Genomic DNA, 19,284 nt, shown 5'->3' on the forward strand with positions numbered 1-19,284 from the left:
CAGAGAGAGACAGAGAGGACCTCTACTCACACCTACACAAAACACAAGGATGTGTGCACACTGTCACATGAGGATGATTGATTTGGACGAGTAAACATATAATAAATACAGAAAGCTTCACACATTAGAGATTGCTTATCTGTCCTGGATATTTTCATATGACTGCTCTGCACTAATATCGCAAAATCCGTTACCGTCGCTCCCAATTTCACAAAACAACGCAGGCAGCAGCTTTGGACAACTGCATGCATCTCATCTTTCATTACTGTGGCTTTATTTACACAGGTTTTCATTGTCAGTGCAGTGTGTCAACATCTATTCAACGTCTAAATGCTTTGCTTGGATATACCCAAAGATGACTCACAAAATTGCCTTTTTACCAAACTAGAGCAAGTCCTTCAATAAAACATGTATGCTTTTTTTTTTTTTTTTTTTTTGACAATGCCTGACAAAGCTGTTAGGATGTGACCTAGAACAAGCTCAGAGGAGGCAAGCAGACACGTGAAGACGAAGTGGAAAGAGATGAACAGACAGACCGACAGAGCAGCAGGCAGCATAACATAGGTTGCATAACAATGACTTTTTCAGTACAGTACAGCCGGCCTGCCTGTTGATATGTGGGCGCGGGTGACTGCGGGACAATGCGAACTCGCCGTGTGCTGCAGAGCAAATACTACACGAGAGAGTACTGTTGCCATGACAAGAGAGAGGAAGAGAGAGATGGAGAGGGTTGAGTAATGACAGAGAGGCAGTTTTGCAGCTGAAGAAAAGAAGAGGGTTTATCCATTTGCAGAGTGAGGAGAAAGAGGGAATAATAGATGAGTCAGCTGCTTACAATTTTCAGCGGCGAATCAAACAAGCAGTGAAATTACACTGTACAGCCAGTAGCAATGGAGTCAGGCCAAGCATGAGATAGAAACACTCCTACATACATGTGCTCTGGCTCTCTCTTGATGTCTCCCTTTGTGTTTTTTCTGCCTCATTTTCTCTTGCACGCACACAACTGTACAGCACAGATCAAGGGATACGGTTGAATGTGTTCTCTACCCTTTTTCTGACAGTACATAGTCTTGTCTGGGACATGACAAAAGCACAGATACCATTTCTGCCCCAGGAGGATTGCCTCTCGGCTCCATGCTGGATGTCTGGCTTCCCACAAGAAATGAACTCATTCTGTGTTTTGGTGTCGTGTGACTCTGTCTCTGCAGTGTTATGTGGTGCACAGTCACGTCGTGCGTTGCTGACTGCACTGTCTGTTACCTGGCGGTCATAAGCTCATCATCCACACGCTGTCTCATCAGAGCAGTCACACTTACTGTAATCCTGACATTCCTGTGCCTTTGCCCTGCAGGGTGAATTCATATAAATGTCTTTTACTGTAACATTGGAAATGAGGTTCAGACGGTGGCATACATTTGAAACCAAATGCATGATCAAATGGACTGCTTTTACCCACAATTCCTTAAGTAGTACATCGTGTTAGTAATTGCCCAGTTTCCTCCTGTCAGGGATTGATGTAACACAGCAATGATTCAACCTTAAGCCAATTTACTGCCACTTTTGCTATATACTCTTACAAGCAGCCAGTGTCGTGGGCAGTTCTGAAATAAAAAATGGCATAAAGGAAGTGATAAATCTTTAATATCGGGGAGCAATAATCTTACAAAGCAAGACGTCCATCTTGTCAGGCTCACAGAGGTTTGAGGAAAATCATAATAACTGACCTTTAGACATCTTCTGGGAGTCATTCAGCTGGCTGTGAGGTGGAAAACACCTGCCTATAGAAACAGTGTACCTGGATGGATTCAGTTGTGAGTCAGAAGTGTGGATTCCCTTCTGCAGTGGCAAAATACAATAAAACTAGCATTTTCTAGCAGAAAATACTTGCAAGGCTATTTAGCCTATTTACAACAGACCTCTAGCCACTAAAATGTTCTGCTGTGCCGTGTTTGGGCTTGCACTTTTTTCCCGGCCAATCCAGAACCAACAGGGCCCCCTGGTGCACCAGTGCAGCTTCATTGAAGTGAATGGGGAAGCATGCTTTTTTTTTTTGCCACTTTGCTATTGTTAGTGTAAAAGCCCTCTTACAGGATTACATCCCCTTATAGGATTACATCCACAGTCAACAATAAATATTTTCAATAGCACCCAGAATGGCTACTTCAGAGACCACAGACCAGTGTTTTTCCAGTAAAATAAGACTTTCATGCCTCAGTGTTGGAGTGGATATAGGTGGAAGACGGCAATATTTAGAAGACTAAATTACCCGCTGCAGGAGTTAATAGATAGCTAATAGAGAGGATTGGTCACTTTTAAGGATCCCAAGCATTCACCATCAGTCTTTTATTTTGAAGGCGCAGAGAGAGTCCCAAGAGCAGATTATCAAAATTTCATTAGAAATTTTGAAGGCCTTCTGAATCTTTTATTTGAAAAGTCTTTATACAAATGGAACGAATGAATGAAGAAATTCAATATTAAGGATCAACTCCACCAGTTTGCACGTCCAGTAACAACTGCAGGTTATGTGACCGCAGCTGTTGTTCTCCAGCAACATACTGTAGTGAGATATGCTGAATACATTCATTCAGATGAACATATCCTTCAGCCTTTGTCAAAAACACCAATTTTTCCTGTAGAATCAGGCTCCCAAAAGGACAAAACCTATTGATTTTATCGACATTGTGACCTTTCACTCAGGACTTTATACAACAGTCATCTATCCAGTACAGCACGGCTGTCAAAGCACCAAATTACTGAGAGGATCAGGCTTTGGTGGAGGTTTCTATTGAGCGCTACCGAACAATTTTTCTCTTCAGATTCCTTCAGTTTCTCAGATTTCATTCATTCGTAATACAAAGCTTTGCTTTTTCAATGAACTCTGACGTGGCCATTTTAATTGCTATACATTGTTGTGTTTCCTGTTGCCAGGACTACTTGCATGTGCCAGTTACATTGTGTAAATCTTATTGATTAGGATGCAGAGAAGCATTGCTGTGGGGTCGAAGTTTGGTCTTTAATCTTCATATTGTTTGACACAATACCTAAAAACCAAACAGGCTTGTAATTCCCTCTGCTTTTAAAACTGACTCTTAGTTGTATGCAATTTATTTTCCTTTCTTTGTGTTTCATTTAGTTAAAAGACTGAGGTGACCTCAGATAATCAGTGTGTTTTGGTTCAGCTTGGCGAGGCACTGTGACCACACCAGCAGACTCCCACTGCATCCCTTTCATCGCTGTAACCGTCATCCTGGTGACAGCTGTCACTCATGCTGGTGAACGGGTTCATAGTGTGATGATGTCATCAGGGGGCTGTGTTTGTTTTCACTCTGAACTGTGTCGTGAGTATGAGTCTGTGTGCATGTGTGTGTGTGTGTGTGTGTGTGTGATCCAAATGCAGAGATGAGAGGTTTTTGCAATGATATGGAATAATAGAACAGCAGGATGGACGGAGCTGATTAGTTGGATGTATTTTTTTGCTAACTATCAACCCTGCCTGAGACAAGGTGAGCAATTATTCGGATTCTGGCTCAACTTTCCATCATCTGTGTCACCCTTGTCGAGTGAAGGTGTGACAAGAGCTAATAAAGGGTTTCTATGAACCTGAAATAATGATTGCACTCAGTAAGCAAACAGGAGAGGAAGAGCTTGTGGACAGTTTTTCACTGTGAAAGAGAAATGTATCTGTAGGACAATGTGATCCATGGGAAGCAGCAGTAAACAGCATTAATTCTTATCTTGGATTTTATGCATGAGCAATAGAAATGAATTTACAAATAATTCCTCTTAAAGGAAAATTAGCAGTGCAAAAGTCTTTTAGCCGGGGCCACTTAAGACGTTGTTATATAATGTGATGAACTGCAGAAAATGTTCCTTCCAAAATTGATGCAGAATATCCAGTGAAGCCACCAGCATGCTTATTGTAGCCACGAGCCCTGATCCTGAGGCTGTATGTACCAGCCATCTGAACTCTATTCACTGTTAAAAAGAGATGATACAAAACAACCTCCAGGTGCTGGATAAAGCAGGGTTTATTAAGGGCAAAATCTGGACTGGCACTCTCGTTACAGCAAAAACTCAAACCCATCATGGAGAAGTTAAGATAATTAAGATTATTTTGTGAGCATAACGAACAGTGTATATATTCCACTTTTGCCTTTCAACGTGGTTTGACTTTCAAACTATGCTGCTGGGCAGCTGTGGCTCAGAGGGGGAGCGGGCCGTCCACCAATCAGAAGATCTGATTTGATCTGATTCCTGCTTCTCTTCCAATTCACATGTCAAAGTGCCTTTGAGCAAGACACTGAACCCCAATCTGAGACGCCATACGAGTACAGTCAGTTTACAGTGTTGCTCCTACTTTTTAAAGAATTTTGGAACTTATTCGATGACTTATTAGATAAGAAGATTGATAAAAACCCTCAGGTACATCCAGCTCAGGAGACAGTTAGCTTAGCTCAGCACAAAGACTGGGATCAGTTTTAAACAGCTCGCCTGGCTCTGAATTAAATAAGAGACATATCACAAGTTAATTATTGGTGCTGCTAGACTGATTTTGTTTCCTTTGGATAGCTAAGCTATCCTGTTGTTGGCTCCAGCTACATATTTACTGTACTTGAGAGTGGTGTTTATTTTTCTCATCTAACTCTGTGCCGCACAGCAAATGTATTCCCTTAAAATCTGGAACAATTGCTTCAAGCTAAAATGCATCACAGTTGTAACCAGATGTTTATCTGTGGCTCAGTGAGGCTGTAATTTGATTTGCTAGCTTGTCCCACTCCGCACAGCCAGCCAATTTGGCAGAGTCCAGTTTAATGCATTGTGTGTGTGTAGTCTCTCTGATGTCTAACCATTTAAACTCCATCTCACCAGATTTTTATTTATCAACCACCAATACTGTAAGGCATTTGCATACAGTCACATTAGTATACACTACAAATGTGTGGCAGTGGCTCTTGTCTTTGTAACTGTGCGTTTTACAATTTTTGTGCTGCCATATCTTTCATTGTTCATGGATCCACTGCGAGCCAGTTCGTGGCAGAGTGCCTGAAATGAAGGAGGTGCACCTGTGCTTTCACAAGATATTGAATTTCACAATTGCGCTCAGCAACCAAACAAAATCCATTATGAAATGAGAAAATTGGTGACCTTGTGACGGGCATTTTGGTGGGCCATGAAAAATGAAGCAGTGGGCCGGCTTTCATCGCTCTTGGAGTGAATGTTGTTTTTCTGAGAAATTCAATGAAATGCACGAAAGAGAAGGGCGCCCAGGTCCTCCTCACACAGCCTCAGTTTCAGTTTATTCGAATGTGTATAGCCTTCAGTTGTCTATATTAACTTACATCCCATGTATCTTTTGCTTTTCACCAAGCACCATGGGACATTTCATCACACTGGGGGGCCTCTTAATCTTTCCTCTACACAGTCTCATGCTGTCTCCCACTCTGGCGCCCTCTTTTTAATTGTCTCTACTCTCTTTCTACCTTGTCAGTCAGTGTATGTGTGTGTGTGTGTGTGTGTGTGTGTGTAGCTTGAGTCAGTGCCAGGGCTAAGTGATTAATTAGTAACAACACAACTTGCCTTGCCTTGACAGTTGAACTGTGCAGGTTTCAGGCCTCTGGGCACACCTCGTGGCCCCGCTGAGATGAAACAGGGAGAAAATGACGGTGGAAATCAATATTGTCGGGTTCTGGCCGCACAACGTCTCCTTCTGTTTGCTGCGGAGCAACAAAAGGCCATCTGCATGAGCACCTATAAGAGGGCAGAAGGCAGAAGCAGAGGAAGACAAATTTGTAGTTATAGGTCTTCGTTGAAATTGTCCATTTTTTATTGTCCGTGCATATTCTTTTCTTGTGCTTCCTGCCAAAATGATTTTGTCTATCTCCCTCTGTGCTTCACACACACCTCCTTTGTTTCTCTGCCAGCCATTTTTCTAACATTTTCTTCATTTCATTTAGTTCATTCTTTATGCATTCCTCTCCCTTTCTCCAATTTCACTTTCCTCCCTCTTGCTCTCGGTCTCTCAACTTTTTCTTACTCCTCAAATTATCAAGTGTGCAGTATCAGGGCTTTTAGCAGAGTGTATTCACTTAGCAAGGATACCTTCGCCTTCAGGAACAGGAATTTGCAATTATCCGTCAGGATCAGCGCAGCGAGAGAACAATGCTGAAGAGAGTGTCCTCTGAATTCCCACACATATTTTAACATTCAGCTGTGCTTTAAAGTCAGACTGTGCAGTTCTGCTGCACTTCCCCGCCGCTCTCGAACGACTCTTACGAGCTGCCGCCCTTCATATCCATCTGTACATGTGTGTGGATGTGTTATCCCGCCATCTGGTTTCTGTGTCTTCCAGAGGAGGTGCAGCTTTTGGAGCAGTTGTGGAGGAAAGCAGATCCATTTGCTTATCAATTATAGCCATGCTTGAGATGGCTACTTTTAAAATGTGCAGCGGTGCAGAGTACTAATTGCCTGCTAATCACTATCAGAACATAAAGACAACTGGATTTCTTGTAAATCATCAACATGTGTTTTTCTGATGATTGACTGTGGTTTAGAAGCAGCGATTTAAAATCCACTGGTGTACTTCTTGCTGTATGTGCTGCAGTGATGTTGGAGAGTAGACTTAAATATTCAACACATTTTGAAATCTAATTATCACTTATTTGATTAGGGGGCTGTATTATAGTTAGCAAATTTTACAACCGAGCGATCGTAATTAATAGAAAACATCTGTTACTTCCGACACTATAAGCAGGTGGCAAAACGAAAGGGTTTATTCCTTTTAAAGCCACAACAGTCAACTTCGCATACAAACAAGATATAAAAGAAATACATGGGAAGATCGTGGAGTAACTAATTGGGAAAAAAAGAACAAATAGGAATAATGACTCAGGTTCAAAAGTATACAGTATATGCAAGTCTAAATTAGCTAAAAGTAATGGTAATAATAAATATAATAATAAATAATACGTAATAATTAATCAGTAATTAGTTAAAATTATGGATAATATATGATACAGTTCCATTGGTTTATAGTTTGTACTACTCTACACTTCTATTCAACTGTTAAAGTGTAAATTTAGTCCAACTACATCATCATGTCACTTGCAGCAGTTTATACCTTTTCATGTTAACACTGATGTTTATAGTTCAACTGTGTGTGAACAAAGCACAGACTCTTTAAACTACTAACAGATGGCACTTCAACAAGTGGCTCAGTCAGATATGGAGACTTTCATCCTCACGTCACGGCAGTAGGACCGACTGCAGAGCTTTTAACATGCGGAGTGCAAAGGATTGACCCAAACGCTACAACTGTGTCCAAGAACAATAGTCTCTTTCCTGAAGCTCCCAAAACAACACGCTGACGGCTGAGCAGATTTTTCTACCCTGCCACTGCAGCAGAATGCACCTCCGGTCATCTGTGTAAAGATGGTCCCATAGGACTGCTCAGAAAGAGGATATGCTGAAAAACACGAGATCAAATGATGTGCGGCTGGCGTTTCCACAATTGTTTCTCCTAAAAATACATTACCAAGATATTTTAGAGATATGAAAACGTCCTTCTGCCCGTCCACCTTATGATTAATAATTTACGTAGTCCTGTTTTTAAAATCAAACTTCCTTTATGACGAGAATGCCTGTAAAAGATTGATATATTCCCTTGAAGCAATCACTCAGATAGATAGATAGATAGATAGATAGATAGATAGATGTCAAATGTGCATAAAATGTAATGTAATTTGTATTCAGGGACATGAGAATTCCTGCGCTAATACTGACAGGAATCCACTGGCATGCTCGGTAAGATTACTGGTACAATCTCTTGTAATAGACAGCAGATGCAGCTTATCAGTGTCACATATACACTCTGGATTCTGTCCAAATGTGTATTAAGCAGCATGACATACAAAAGACTGCAGCTGTAGAACGATGGCAAGAGACCATCAGTTGATGGTTCTGACATGAATGGATGTTCGTCTTGAGAATTGTGGAGCATGGACAGAATTTCTAAAGCAGCAGGTCAATGAGTATTGAATGGCGCCGTTGTGCGTAGTGGGTACCAGAAAACATGAATGGTCGTCCTGTCGAGATGCCCACGTGGCTTTCACATACCCGAAACCTGGTTGTAACCTTGTCCTGTCTTGTGTCCTTGCCTGCAGAGGGTGGTCAGATCAACAACAACGTGGCACCGGGCTCAAACATGGGCCAGCAGCACCCGTACCCTGCCCTCAGCCAGCTGGCTCATGTCTACGAACAGCAGCAGCAGCAGCAGCATCAGCAGCAGCATCAGCAGCAGCAGCAGCAGCAGCAGCAGCAAAACAAGGACATCAACAAGTACGCCTCCCTGAAGGCTGTGGGTGAGTGTCTGTCAAGTTCTCTTATTATCTTAACATCTTTAAATGTTAGGATGAACTGAAGAACGGAGGATTTTTTTCACAGTTTGGGATCGTCAGTGTACTTGATGTTACGGAGTTTGTTATAAAAAAACGAGTGTTGATTTTGCCAGTTGTTGCTGCTGGCTCTGACTATAGCAGTTATTGGACAGGGTGCATCATCGTTGCAATGATCTTGGGGATTCACTTAGTCTTGTTAGTAGAGTCACCATCTGATGCATCCTGAGCCGGCAATGAAATTTCAGGACATTTCGACTCAAACACGTTAAGAGCAGCAGATTAGCCTGGGAATACTGGTCTTCAGACTCATGCTTTATTCGCTCTGGTTTATGCGTCTGGTCCCTCCTCCTATTCAGACAGATTTCAAGCCGACCTGGCCAAGGTGGAGCTGATCACAATCATGGGGCACAGTTGATACCGTGATCGTACAGAGGTGTGTTCATAAACAACCAACAAACTGGATCGCGTATTTTCTCTAAAAAGAGTGCAAACAACTGCACTTTGCATTTGAGAATTGATCCGGCAATGTCAGGCTACTACATCACACGTTCTGTTGCTCTGATTGGTTGGTAGGTCTATCCACTTGCGTTCAGAAGTATTTTCGCCCGTCGATAACACCCCTCAGAAATCATAAATGAACCGAGAGACTAATTTGCGCCCGTGAGTCGGCCTGGCGACTTCGGGCTAGCAGCAGAGCATTTTTCCCAGAGGTCTCCAAGAGCGATGTGACTGAACTATAGCAGCCCCCAGGCAGACTTGACAGGCGTTATTGATTCACTACCAAACTGGACGCGCTGTAAAACAGAAACGGCCTGCTTATCAAGCTGATTGACAGCTTAATGCATGCAACCAAACACAACGAACCCAGTTGCCTGTGCAGCTGATTTGAATGCGCCTCAGCATGCCCATATGTTACTGACAGTGGCATCACTATTTCATAACCTGAATTCATTTGAGATTGACTTGTGAATTTTTCAGCGCATGTCTGTCAGCTTGTTTATGCCAGACCCTGCCCTCACTCGATTTAGTATTCAGCCCACTCACGCCAGGTACTATCTACCAGCACATCTAGCTACCTGTATACTGTATGCAATTTGTCTGCATTTGTGCCCTTTATTAGAAAATGATCACTCTGAGCTTGTCTTTGAACAGCCTTTTTCTGCATGCCAAGCACCAGAAAGGAAAATATTTGATTCAGATGACAAACGTGGGTGTGAACTTTCTCTTTATTGTGATTGTAAATGTTTTTACCTACACCACCCTGCATGCGGAGGGCCGTGACTCATCCCCAGACATGTTACTGTAATAGATTATCATCATTGTTTATTCTGAGTGCTGCTTTGTGGCCTGGAAGCAAGAAGACGTTGTGTAATTAAGGTAGCAGTTTATATAACTGCCAGCAAAACAGAGAAAACAGAGACACAGATGAATAATAAGTGATAAGTGGACACATCATCTTTGAGCTTAAGGGACCGCCAGCCAAGAGCATCAATGAAAGTGGTGATTAACACTGTCATTGTGAGTCCTGGACCGTGGCGTCTTTATTGTTTGGTGGTGTATTTTTATAATTCCTAGATAACTGACTAAATATAGAGATGAGGCAATAGATATTTTCGGGACAGCTACAGCTGTGTTTGATTGTAGAAAATTGCGCAGTTATCTCAATTCCCACCAGAAGGCGTTTTGGTGTCAGTGCTTGTGGATCAAAGAACAAAGAGATTGTTCCTCAACTCAACATTTTGGGCCAATATTCAATAAGGAGAGAGGGAATCCATCAGAGGAGAGGCAGAAATGCCAATTTCTCCACCGATAGGAGCCTCAATACATCAGAGTGCGTTGAAGTCACAAGACGCAGCTTGCGCCAAGAATGCAACCTGGCTGTTTCTCAGCTGGAAAACTTTGCTCTCTGATGTTGGGCTACAGCTCTCCTTTTATCTAACCACACGTATAACCAACAGATGGTTGCAGCACATGGTCTGTGGATGGAGGACGGCATTTTGGGATGTAGCTAACTGTAGGGAATAGATGGAGGCAGGCCGATGGAAAAATAGGAACAAAGAAAAAGGGAATTCAAGCTAAATTACTGGAATTTGTCAAACTAATGAATGAGGATGCACTCAGTAACAGCATCGGAAGATGGATTTTTCCTTTAAAGCACCGCAATTTGCTGCTCAAAAGCATTCTTTCTACACCTATATTATCACATATATTAATCTGTGTCTCGTGGTTTTTCCACAGAAAAAGGTTAAGAATATCTTCCCCATCACCCTTATTGAGCAATCCAGAGCATATGAATATGAAAATACAATAAATATTACATTTTAAAAGTTGAACTACTGGGAATAAGATGTCTCCTACTTCACTGAAAATGTCTTTTCTCAGTCTACACTGGGGTCCAAAAGTCAGAAAAATATTTTATCTCTAATATTTTCCCAGAAACCTGGCAGTGATTAAAGTTTGAGGATTCAGAGACATTTAAAAATACAAGATGTTGTGGCACGAAATGAAGAAGAAATATTCAAGATTCTGCACTATCTGTAGCAATCACATTTAAGCAAATGTATGGCATCAATCAGCTCAACTCCAACTGCACAAAGGAAGTAGAAACATCCATTTCTGATCTAAATGCACGCTTCAATGGAAGGGACTCGACTCAAGGAAACCTGATCTTAAGTTGGCCAGTTATTCCTTCAAATCATGCTTCTATGTGCGCACAGAAGGAAACTGTCCCCCTTTGAGAGATGAATGTTAAAGTGAAGTGTTAACGCTCATCTCATCTGCACAGTCGAGGTCAAACACCCCAGTGACGTAACAGGTAGAGGAGGGGAAAAAATCTCTTCATATGAGATTCTTGTCTTCTATGATTCTGAATCGATTCACAAGCTGATTCTTTAATCTCCTTAGTAGAAGTTGTGTAAAAGGTAGAATCAACGAGGGGACCACACACACACACATACACTACAGTTCACCTTCAAAGAAGGAATGTGTTTGAGTGCATTGTGGGAAGCGTAACAATGACGTATTGTGCGAACATTTCATAGACGTCAGAACGAAGTCAGTTTCATGCAACGACCTTTTTTCTGTTTGACAGTGGCCTTCGTCAAGACCATGTAGCTCCCTGGCTAACTGCCCTGATATGTTTCAAGCTACATTTCAGCTGAGAGCAAAACTACATGTGAACCGTTTGGCACGGTGCCCTGAAGTGAGAGCCTGAAGCTCGTGCCCCCGTGAATCAAGAATCGGCTTTGAATCAATTCAAAATGATGAGAATTCCAAATATTTCCAACCCCTAGTTCCAACTTTCCAGTGGATTTCACATGTCAGTGTTTCATTTTCGAACACAATTTATGAGAAAAGCCCAACTGCATGACTACCCAACAATAACTTACTGACAAAAACATACCAGACTAAATGTTCTCTGCTGATTGATTGCTATTCTGAAGCAGTTTTAAGTCTCTGCAAGTTGATTTTTATTACGTACTGACATGTTCTGAAAGCAGTGACTGCCTGGAGGGAATAAAATCAATCTAAAAAGCTGTGGTGGGCTCTGAGAAATGGTTAGAAGCGATGTAAAGTGTGCTCTTTTTCAACTTAATGGGATAAAATGTACAAAACTAGCAGGGCGATTCATTTACGAGGCAAATTTGTACATTTCAGTTTGCGGCTGAGGCTCTCCTTGTGAAGATTGAATTGGGTCCAGGCAGCAGTGTAGAAACTACATTCAAATCTTTTAGCACGTCTGTCAATATTTTATCCTTCCTCCTTTTCAGCTCCTTTCGCCCCCCCACTTCCTCCTCCCTGATTCTTTATATCTAAAATGGCCTCTCACCACTTTTCCTCGACCATTTTCCTTCCTCCTGTTTGCTACTCTCACCTTTAATGTCTTGGCTCATCTTTCTGTCCCTCATCTTCCTCCCTCGGTCCCTCCCTCTCCGCTCATCAGGCCCACCCCCCCCTTCATTTCCTCTCACCTTTTCTCCTGCTCCTTCCCTCCCGCCTCTCCCCATTTCCCCTCGTCTCTTCTTCCTTCTTTCATATTGTCGCCTTTATCATCCGCCTCCTGCCCTCTACTTTGCCTTTTCCTTCAACTTTTCATTTTTGCTTCTTTTCTCTCCCCCTTCCACATGCACCATCTCCTTTTCACCCTCTGACATCCTCCCCCCTCCCTCCCGTCCTCAATCCATCCCGCTCCATATCACTCCTTAAAGAATCATTGGGCCCTTATAGCGGCTCATATCTGATTCCATTTCTGTAATTGAAAGGAGCACCTACCCCCACCCCCACCTCGGGCTCACACTTGACAGACAGATTTCCATTCCACAAGTGGTATTCAAAAAGGCTCCTATGAAATGATTGGAAGCCCTGTCCAGAGATACACAGCACAGTAGCCTGGGATTTCAGGAGGCAAAGTGCCATTACTGTGAGTCAAATGATGGGAATGACACGCACAAGCTGTGAAAAATGTGTGTGTGGAGTAAGAGAGGGAGAGACGGAGAGACGGAGAGGGAGGGGGGCTAAATGACAGCAAACAAAACCAAAACGCCAGCGGTGGAACTCTTTGTCGTCACCTTTGTGCGCGCTCTGCTAATCTTGAGCAACATTAATGGACTTTGCTTTTCTTTTCTTCTCCTCCACTACTCATTCTGATGTTTTCACTACCTGCAGACCCCCTGAGAAATAGAACCAAGTCTAAGATCAACACCGTTTTCCCATCACCGCCCAACTGCCTTTTTTTCCTTTTTCTTTAATTGCTTCTGCCACTTTCCCAACGGTCCTCCATGCAGCTGACAAGCCACACTTCTGTCAATCAATAGCCATCTCCAGTGTCCCCCTGTGCATCTATATAAGGTCACTTTATCGAATTCTTACCACGACTAAGGCAAGAACCAACTAATAACCGTCCCAAGATGGAGACCCACTCAGTCCAGAGGGGGACGCAGTCTTCTACATAACCAATTATAGCCCACATCTGATGCACATCTGCCCTGATCTTTCTTTAAAAAATCATGTCCAATATAACCAGTTTACTGCTGATGGCTGCTGGGTAAGGGTTTAACCACTTTTGCCCCAAATAGTAACAAGCCTTCTTTTAAAGACGTTTTCAACAAACCCCACCAGCTGCTGTAGTACTCATTGCAGTGTTTAGTAGCAGATCTTTATCGTTGAAGTTATTAAATATTTAGTTGAAGTTTTTTTGAGAATGTGTAGATTATGATCATGTACCCTCACACACCAGCTGTTATTTAATCTTCTATAATCCTCTTTACTTGCAAATGAGTTTCAAAAATGAAACACTGAGGGAGAAATTTTTTTTTTTTGGTTTGGTGCAACATGGGAAGTGATATTTTAATTCTACAAGTTTACTTCTAGTTTTTTGCAGATATTTTGGTTATATACCAAGGTCAAAGATTGACCTCCTGGTCAGAGGGATCACAAAAGTCAGTAGAATTAATACTTTTGGCACCATTAATGTCCCATTAATCCATGCAAGAACCGTTGAGACATTTTGAGGTAGACCAAAGTAGTGGACAGTCCACCAACAGTGTCATTCCTAGAGCCACGCTACGGGGGCTAAAACTTTTATGACCATAGGACGTCACATTCTGCATCTTTAACGGCCCGTTTTATGTGCTACAGTTGCCAATAGTTCAGCCTCTTTGCCTGATTTTACTTTATTTCGACGGCGGAGATAGTAGCTGATCTACTGCAGAGAGCAGGTTCAGATTACATCTCACATTCTGTGCCAACATTCAATATCTTTATCTTAGATCATTTTCCTGCCAAAGAATACAACCATTTAGTTGTAAAGAGCTTAGCTTTCAGAGTAAAAAAAAAAAAAAGCATCACAGACATTTACATCATCATTCATTAAGACGATAAAACCACTGCGCTGAAATGCGGACTAATGGATGTTTTTGGGTTGGGTGGCAGCCCTTTGACAGTGAGATCCACCCACTTACAGTAAACACTAAAAATCTCAGGAATAGATTAGGTCCTTAAATTTGCAAAAACATGCTGTAAAAGGCAAAAAGAAATTTATTGAAGGTTTTAAAGACTTAAAACTAATAAACCCTCCATCACCTTGGCGGTAGACAACTTAATTGGCTAATAAAAAGCAGATTGACACACTGGTCAAATCCTAATAGGGTCTTCTTGTTATTAGCACCGAGGGACTTCAGAGAAGCGGTACTTGATTTTTTTCCTTATGCATAATGTGTGATAGTCTCTGTGGGATGCTGGCCTTTCTCAGGTAGAGGCGCACAGAGCCCACACTGCGTAACAACAGTGCTTTTCATTTCCACTCACGTACGCTGCTGGATGTGTGCACAGTCGAGCTGACTGCCGCTGGATTGATTCACCTGTCGCCCGAGCAAGTTTGATCCCCCGGGGCGGTCTAGCGGCGACTCTGCGGGTGAGGCACTCCTCTCTTCCCAACCCCTTCCTCACCCACAAGGCCCTCTGTTGTCCCTTCACAGGGCCGCTCGCTCATTCCTCGCCCCGTTCACAGAGCGATAAACTAGATTTATAGTTACAACGGCAAAGCAAACTTGCTGAGTGTGTTAACTTTATCTTCAAGGACGTGGAGGCAACAAGGGCTAAAGAGAAATGACTCGACTGTGAACGCAAATATGACGGGGAAAAAAAGGTCACATTTCACAGTGATAAGAGACTTTTAAGACTTTAGCTTGGTGATGGTGACTGACAGAGGGAGGAACAAATGTGAGGCATTAAAACTTGACTGCTCCAAGGCTAAAGAAACACACACACAAACACACACAGAGGGTATGGAAAGATGCTTGCACCAACGTATTGAGCACAGTGAGTGGCCGCTGAGTCAATGTAAGTAGACAGATACATGTGGGTTTCATATGTGCATGAATGTATGTTTATATCTATATACATGTACATGTATGTGTATGCATTTCATTATGCTCTTCAGGAAATAATTTGCAATAATAACTTTTCTTTTCAAAGCTTTCTTGTCTGGCTGAAAAATTATAATAATGTGTTCATACAGGGTCCATTTGTATATGAATTCTAACTAGCAAAGTCACACAGTTACTCATGTCATTTACCGTCTGAGAGAGGAGGCAATAAACCCACACTACTGGATGTATGGCAAGTGGAATCGTGCACTGTAAGAACCTTGTTACAAATTCACAAAACCAGATCCATATCTTTGCATTAAAAACATTCTAGCTCTGGAATAGCATTAAATATAATTAAACCATCCACGAATTCTACTCAAAATCTTTGAATCTTTGTTACTCAATGTTTGGAGCTACAGACAGTTACATCTATACGGGATATGCTGCCATGTTGAAAGGGTGGCCACTGAAATGCTTTTTTTGCCACAACCAAACCATGTCAGATGCTTCATACACAAAACTAGATCCACTATGGATTCAGAAAGAATTCAGAAAGAATTCCGGCTTTGGAGTTGCACTACCCTTAATTTGCTCCCTGGAAAATCCAGTCAACAAGGTTTTCTTTATTATATGTCAAAGGGAAGCAGACATTTGCCATATTGGAAAAATTGCCATTGTTGCACATGCTGTAATGGTCTCACATCTTCCTCCCAGATATTCCTCCTCTTGTTATGATAGTGAATGCCTTCCCACCACACAAAAATGAGATGTTTTCTTGGCTTTATACGGGAGGAGGAGTGGAGGTGGTAGAGACATTCTGGGCTTTCCTTTTGATTTAACTCCTCCGGTGGCACGACAGGCCTCTATATGCGGGCGTTTAAATGAGACCTGATACGCTGCTCGGTCAGTTACAGTACATAAGGGTAGGCTGGCTAACAAAGTATTGGGGTTTGTTGTATGACCTTTTCAGATTGTGGGAGTACCATGGGATGGGATGTTTTCTATCCAAACTTCTGACTGTGTGTGTGCACACGTCTTAGTTTGATCTGCAAACAGCTTAAAGCCTTATTTTATGAGTCATTCTATATAACATTTTTTTTCTTTCTGTTTATTACAGTACCCAATAGAAGAGCTGAGGATGTTTTTCCCCATTACTGACAGTCTAAAAAGAGCAAACTAATTTAGATTTCAGCATTTAACACAAGAATTCAGCTGTGCTCCTTAGCAGCTCTGTCTTTCCACTTAACATTTTCATTAATTTCTCTCTCTCCCTCTCTTGTCAGCTGCCAAGTACAACGGTGAAATATACAAGCGCCGGCTGATGGTGGAGCTGCCAACGAAGGGCGGGCTTCCTCTCCAGCCCATGGGAAACTCCAGATCCTCCATGGTCAACATGTCTTCGATGACTCCTCCAATGACCACCAACCCGATGGCTTCTAACCCAATGACCTCCAATCCCATGAACCCCACTATCACCCAGATGACCTCCATGACCCCAATGACGTCTATGATGCCCATGACCTCTATGACACCCATGACCTCCCTCACCCCGATGCCCTCAATGACCCCTATGACCTCCCTGGGTCCACTGACTCCTGAGCCAGTGGCCACCTATGTCACTGAGATGCCCAGCATCTCCTCTGTCTCGACCCTCTCGACAGAACGGCACATAGCCAGTGGTGGAGGTGGTGGGGGACTCAAGCCGAATGGCCAGAAACCCAAAGGCAGCCACGGTCATGTTGGGCACAGCTCTCACAGCTCTCATAGCTCTCACACTCACACTCACGCTCACAGCCACAGTAGCAAGCCGCCAGGACTCGGGGCCACCTCCCTGGCACACATGGCGGGGACCATGCCAGGTGGCACATCCCTGGGCATCTCCAGGGCCGCTGAGACCGCCATTGGCTCCAGCTCAGCTACAATGGGCCGCCCATTGGCATACAGTTCCAACACAATCGCGGCTGGGCATGCGATGGGGCTGGGGCTGAAGGCCTGGGATGGGACTGAGACGGTGGGACGGAGGAAGACCTATGGGCACAAGAGGCCTCAGTGTACCGTGCTGGAGCCCAATCAGCTCCACACCACCAGAGGCCACAGCCACAGCCAACACTTCCTCCCCACACAGCCCTACTTTGTGACCAACAGCAAAACAGAGGTGACTGTGTGAGAGAGGAAGACAGGGAGAAAAAGAGGGGGAAAGGATGCATGTGGAGCGGTGGCACAAGTAATCTCAGAGTTGAGACACCAAGTCCTGCGGTGGTCAAAGGTGCAGATCTATGTGTGTGTTTGTGTGGCTCGTTGGTAAACTGGTGAATGTGGTGGGACAGTGACACTGTGTCTGAGTGGTCCTCGTTTCACAAATAGAGAGTTCACCAATTACATCACTGAACAGACCTTTGTTTGTCAAGAGGATGGCGTCCAAGCTGGTGGCATCTGTAACCATAACTTCAAAGAGCCTACAGAGCAGGGATGTCTGTACACTTGTGGTGATATTAGAGTGTTGTTTTACAGCTAATATCAGCTTGGTAATGATTCCAGTATCTGAGCGTTACGGTGCAAATACACACAGATGATGAAATGGGAAACTGCTGATAATAAAATGGATTTGCTTTGGGAAACAAACCTGAGAAGCAATATAAGGGATCAAGTCTAAAGCACCGAAGCATCGTGGGAGAGAAGAAACACAGCAAGTTTACCCACAAACCTCATAAAACAAGAGTTCTGCTCATCTGCCCAACAAAGCGTCAAATAGTTTGGAAGAAATAACATTCCCTTATGATTCACCCCCCAAAATCCTGAGGGCTTTGAAACAGCCACATATGATGAGGGTGCTGGGCTTTGGACTATTGTGGCTATTCAGGAGCTCCTTCATAAGCTCTGCAGCTGAAGGTCGCCCTTTTCCACAAGGCTCCAGCACAGAGAATGGATGCTGTCACACTGGCAATGTTCTGGTCTGATCTCATCTGTGTGGTGACAGCTGGCCCAGAGGAGGGATAAGGAGGCAGGGAGGCAGCATCTGGATGATGCCGCAACTAGCGGAGGGTCCTTGGAGCACGATTCTCCTACACACACACACACACACACACACACACACACACACAAATCCACATGTTCATGCACATGCAGACACATGTTTTCACACACATACACACAGACAAATATACTGTAGAAATACCACAACAGGGTTTGACCAGTAAAGGATTTTAAAGAGTGATTTTAGAATAAAGTTGGTTGACGGCTGATATTTTGTTTAATTTGTGGATATTTGTTGTCTTTAAATTGGACAGTTTGCATTTCAAAAATTCAGCTCAGTGTTTCACTATATTCTTGTTAGTGAATTTAGGCCATCTTATAACTCTTAACTCTGTAATTAAATCCCTCGAAAAAAAATAAGCTTTTAGAAGTAGCAACTATATCAGAATGACCCACCTTATCCATTCAAATGAGATAACTATTTACAAAAGGGGTTGCACACTTAAGGAAGAGTTTGATGTTTTGGGAAATACGTGTATTTGGTTTCAAAGCCAGAAGAGAGGACTGATATCAGTTTTATGCCTGGAGGTTAAACATGAAGCTACAGCCAGCAGTCACTTAGCTTAGCTTAGCTTAGCATAGCATAAAGGCTGGAAATAAGACGAAACAGATAGCCTGCTTCTGTCCAATAGTCCCTGCAAGCACCTCCAGAGCTCACTGATTATTATCTAGTTTGTTTAATTCAAAAAAGTGGAAGAAGGACACTTTTGCCAGACTTTAGATTCTTTATGTCAAGCTGAGGCTGTCAGGCAACAGAATGTCAACTATTTCTTTATGTGCAAAAATAAAGCTCTTTTAATGACGCTGTGATCAGGAATGGCTTTGAAGATACTGGAAAGGAACAAAATGATGTATTAAATGAAAAATATGATTTACGTATGTATTAGTTCAGGGCAAATTCAGTGTGTTTCACCAGACCAAATGTAAGACTTCTCAACATCTTCCAGATTTTGCATAAGACATTATACTTCTCTAGTTTTAGACAAAAC

At 42.8% G+C, this 19,284-nt stretch overlaps 1 protein-coding gene across 1 annotated transcript in view; it reads left to right on the forward strand.

Annotated features, from left to right (window-relative positions):
• Nucleotides 1-17,429, forward strand: part of shisa9a (shisa family member 9a) — a 41,596-nt gene extending 24,167 nt beyond the window's left edge. The window contains exons 3-4 of the mRNA XM_070852433.1: nt 8,160-8,357; nt 16,546-17,429. Coding sequence (XP_070708534.1) covers nt 8,160-8,357; nt 16,546-17,429 — 1,082 coding nt within the window. The remainder of the gene's footprint in view (nt 1-8,159; nt 8,358-16,545) is intronic.
• The last annotated feature ends 1,855 nt before the right edge of the window (nt 17,430-19,284 follow it).

Source organism: Pempheris klunzingeri, chromosome 20 (genome assembly GCF_042242105.1).
Source record: "Pempheris klunzingeri isolate RE-2024b chromosome 20, fPemKlu1.hap1, whole genome shotgun sequence".
Taxonomy (NCBI): domain Eukaryota; kingdom Metazoa; phylum Chordata; class Actinopteri; order Acropomatiformes; family Pempheridae; genus Pempheris; species Pempheris klunzingeri.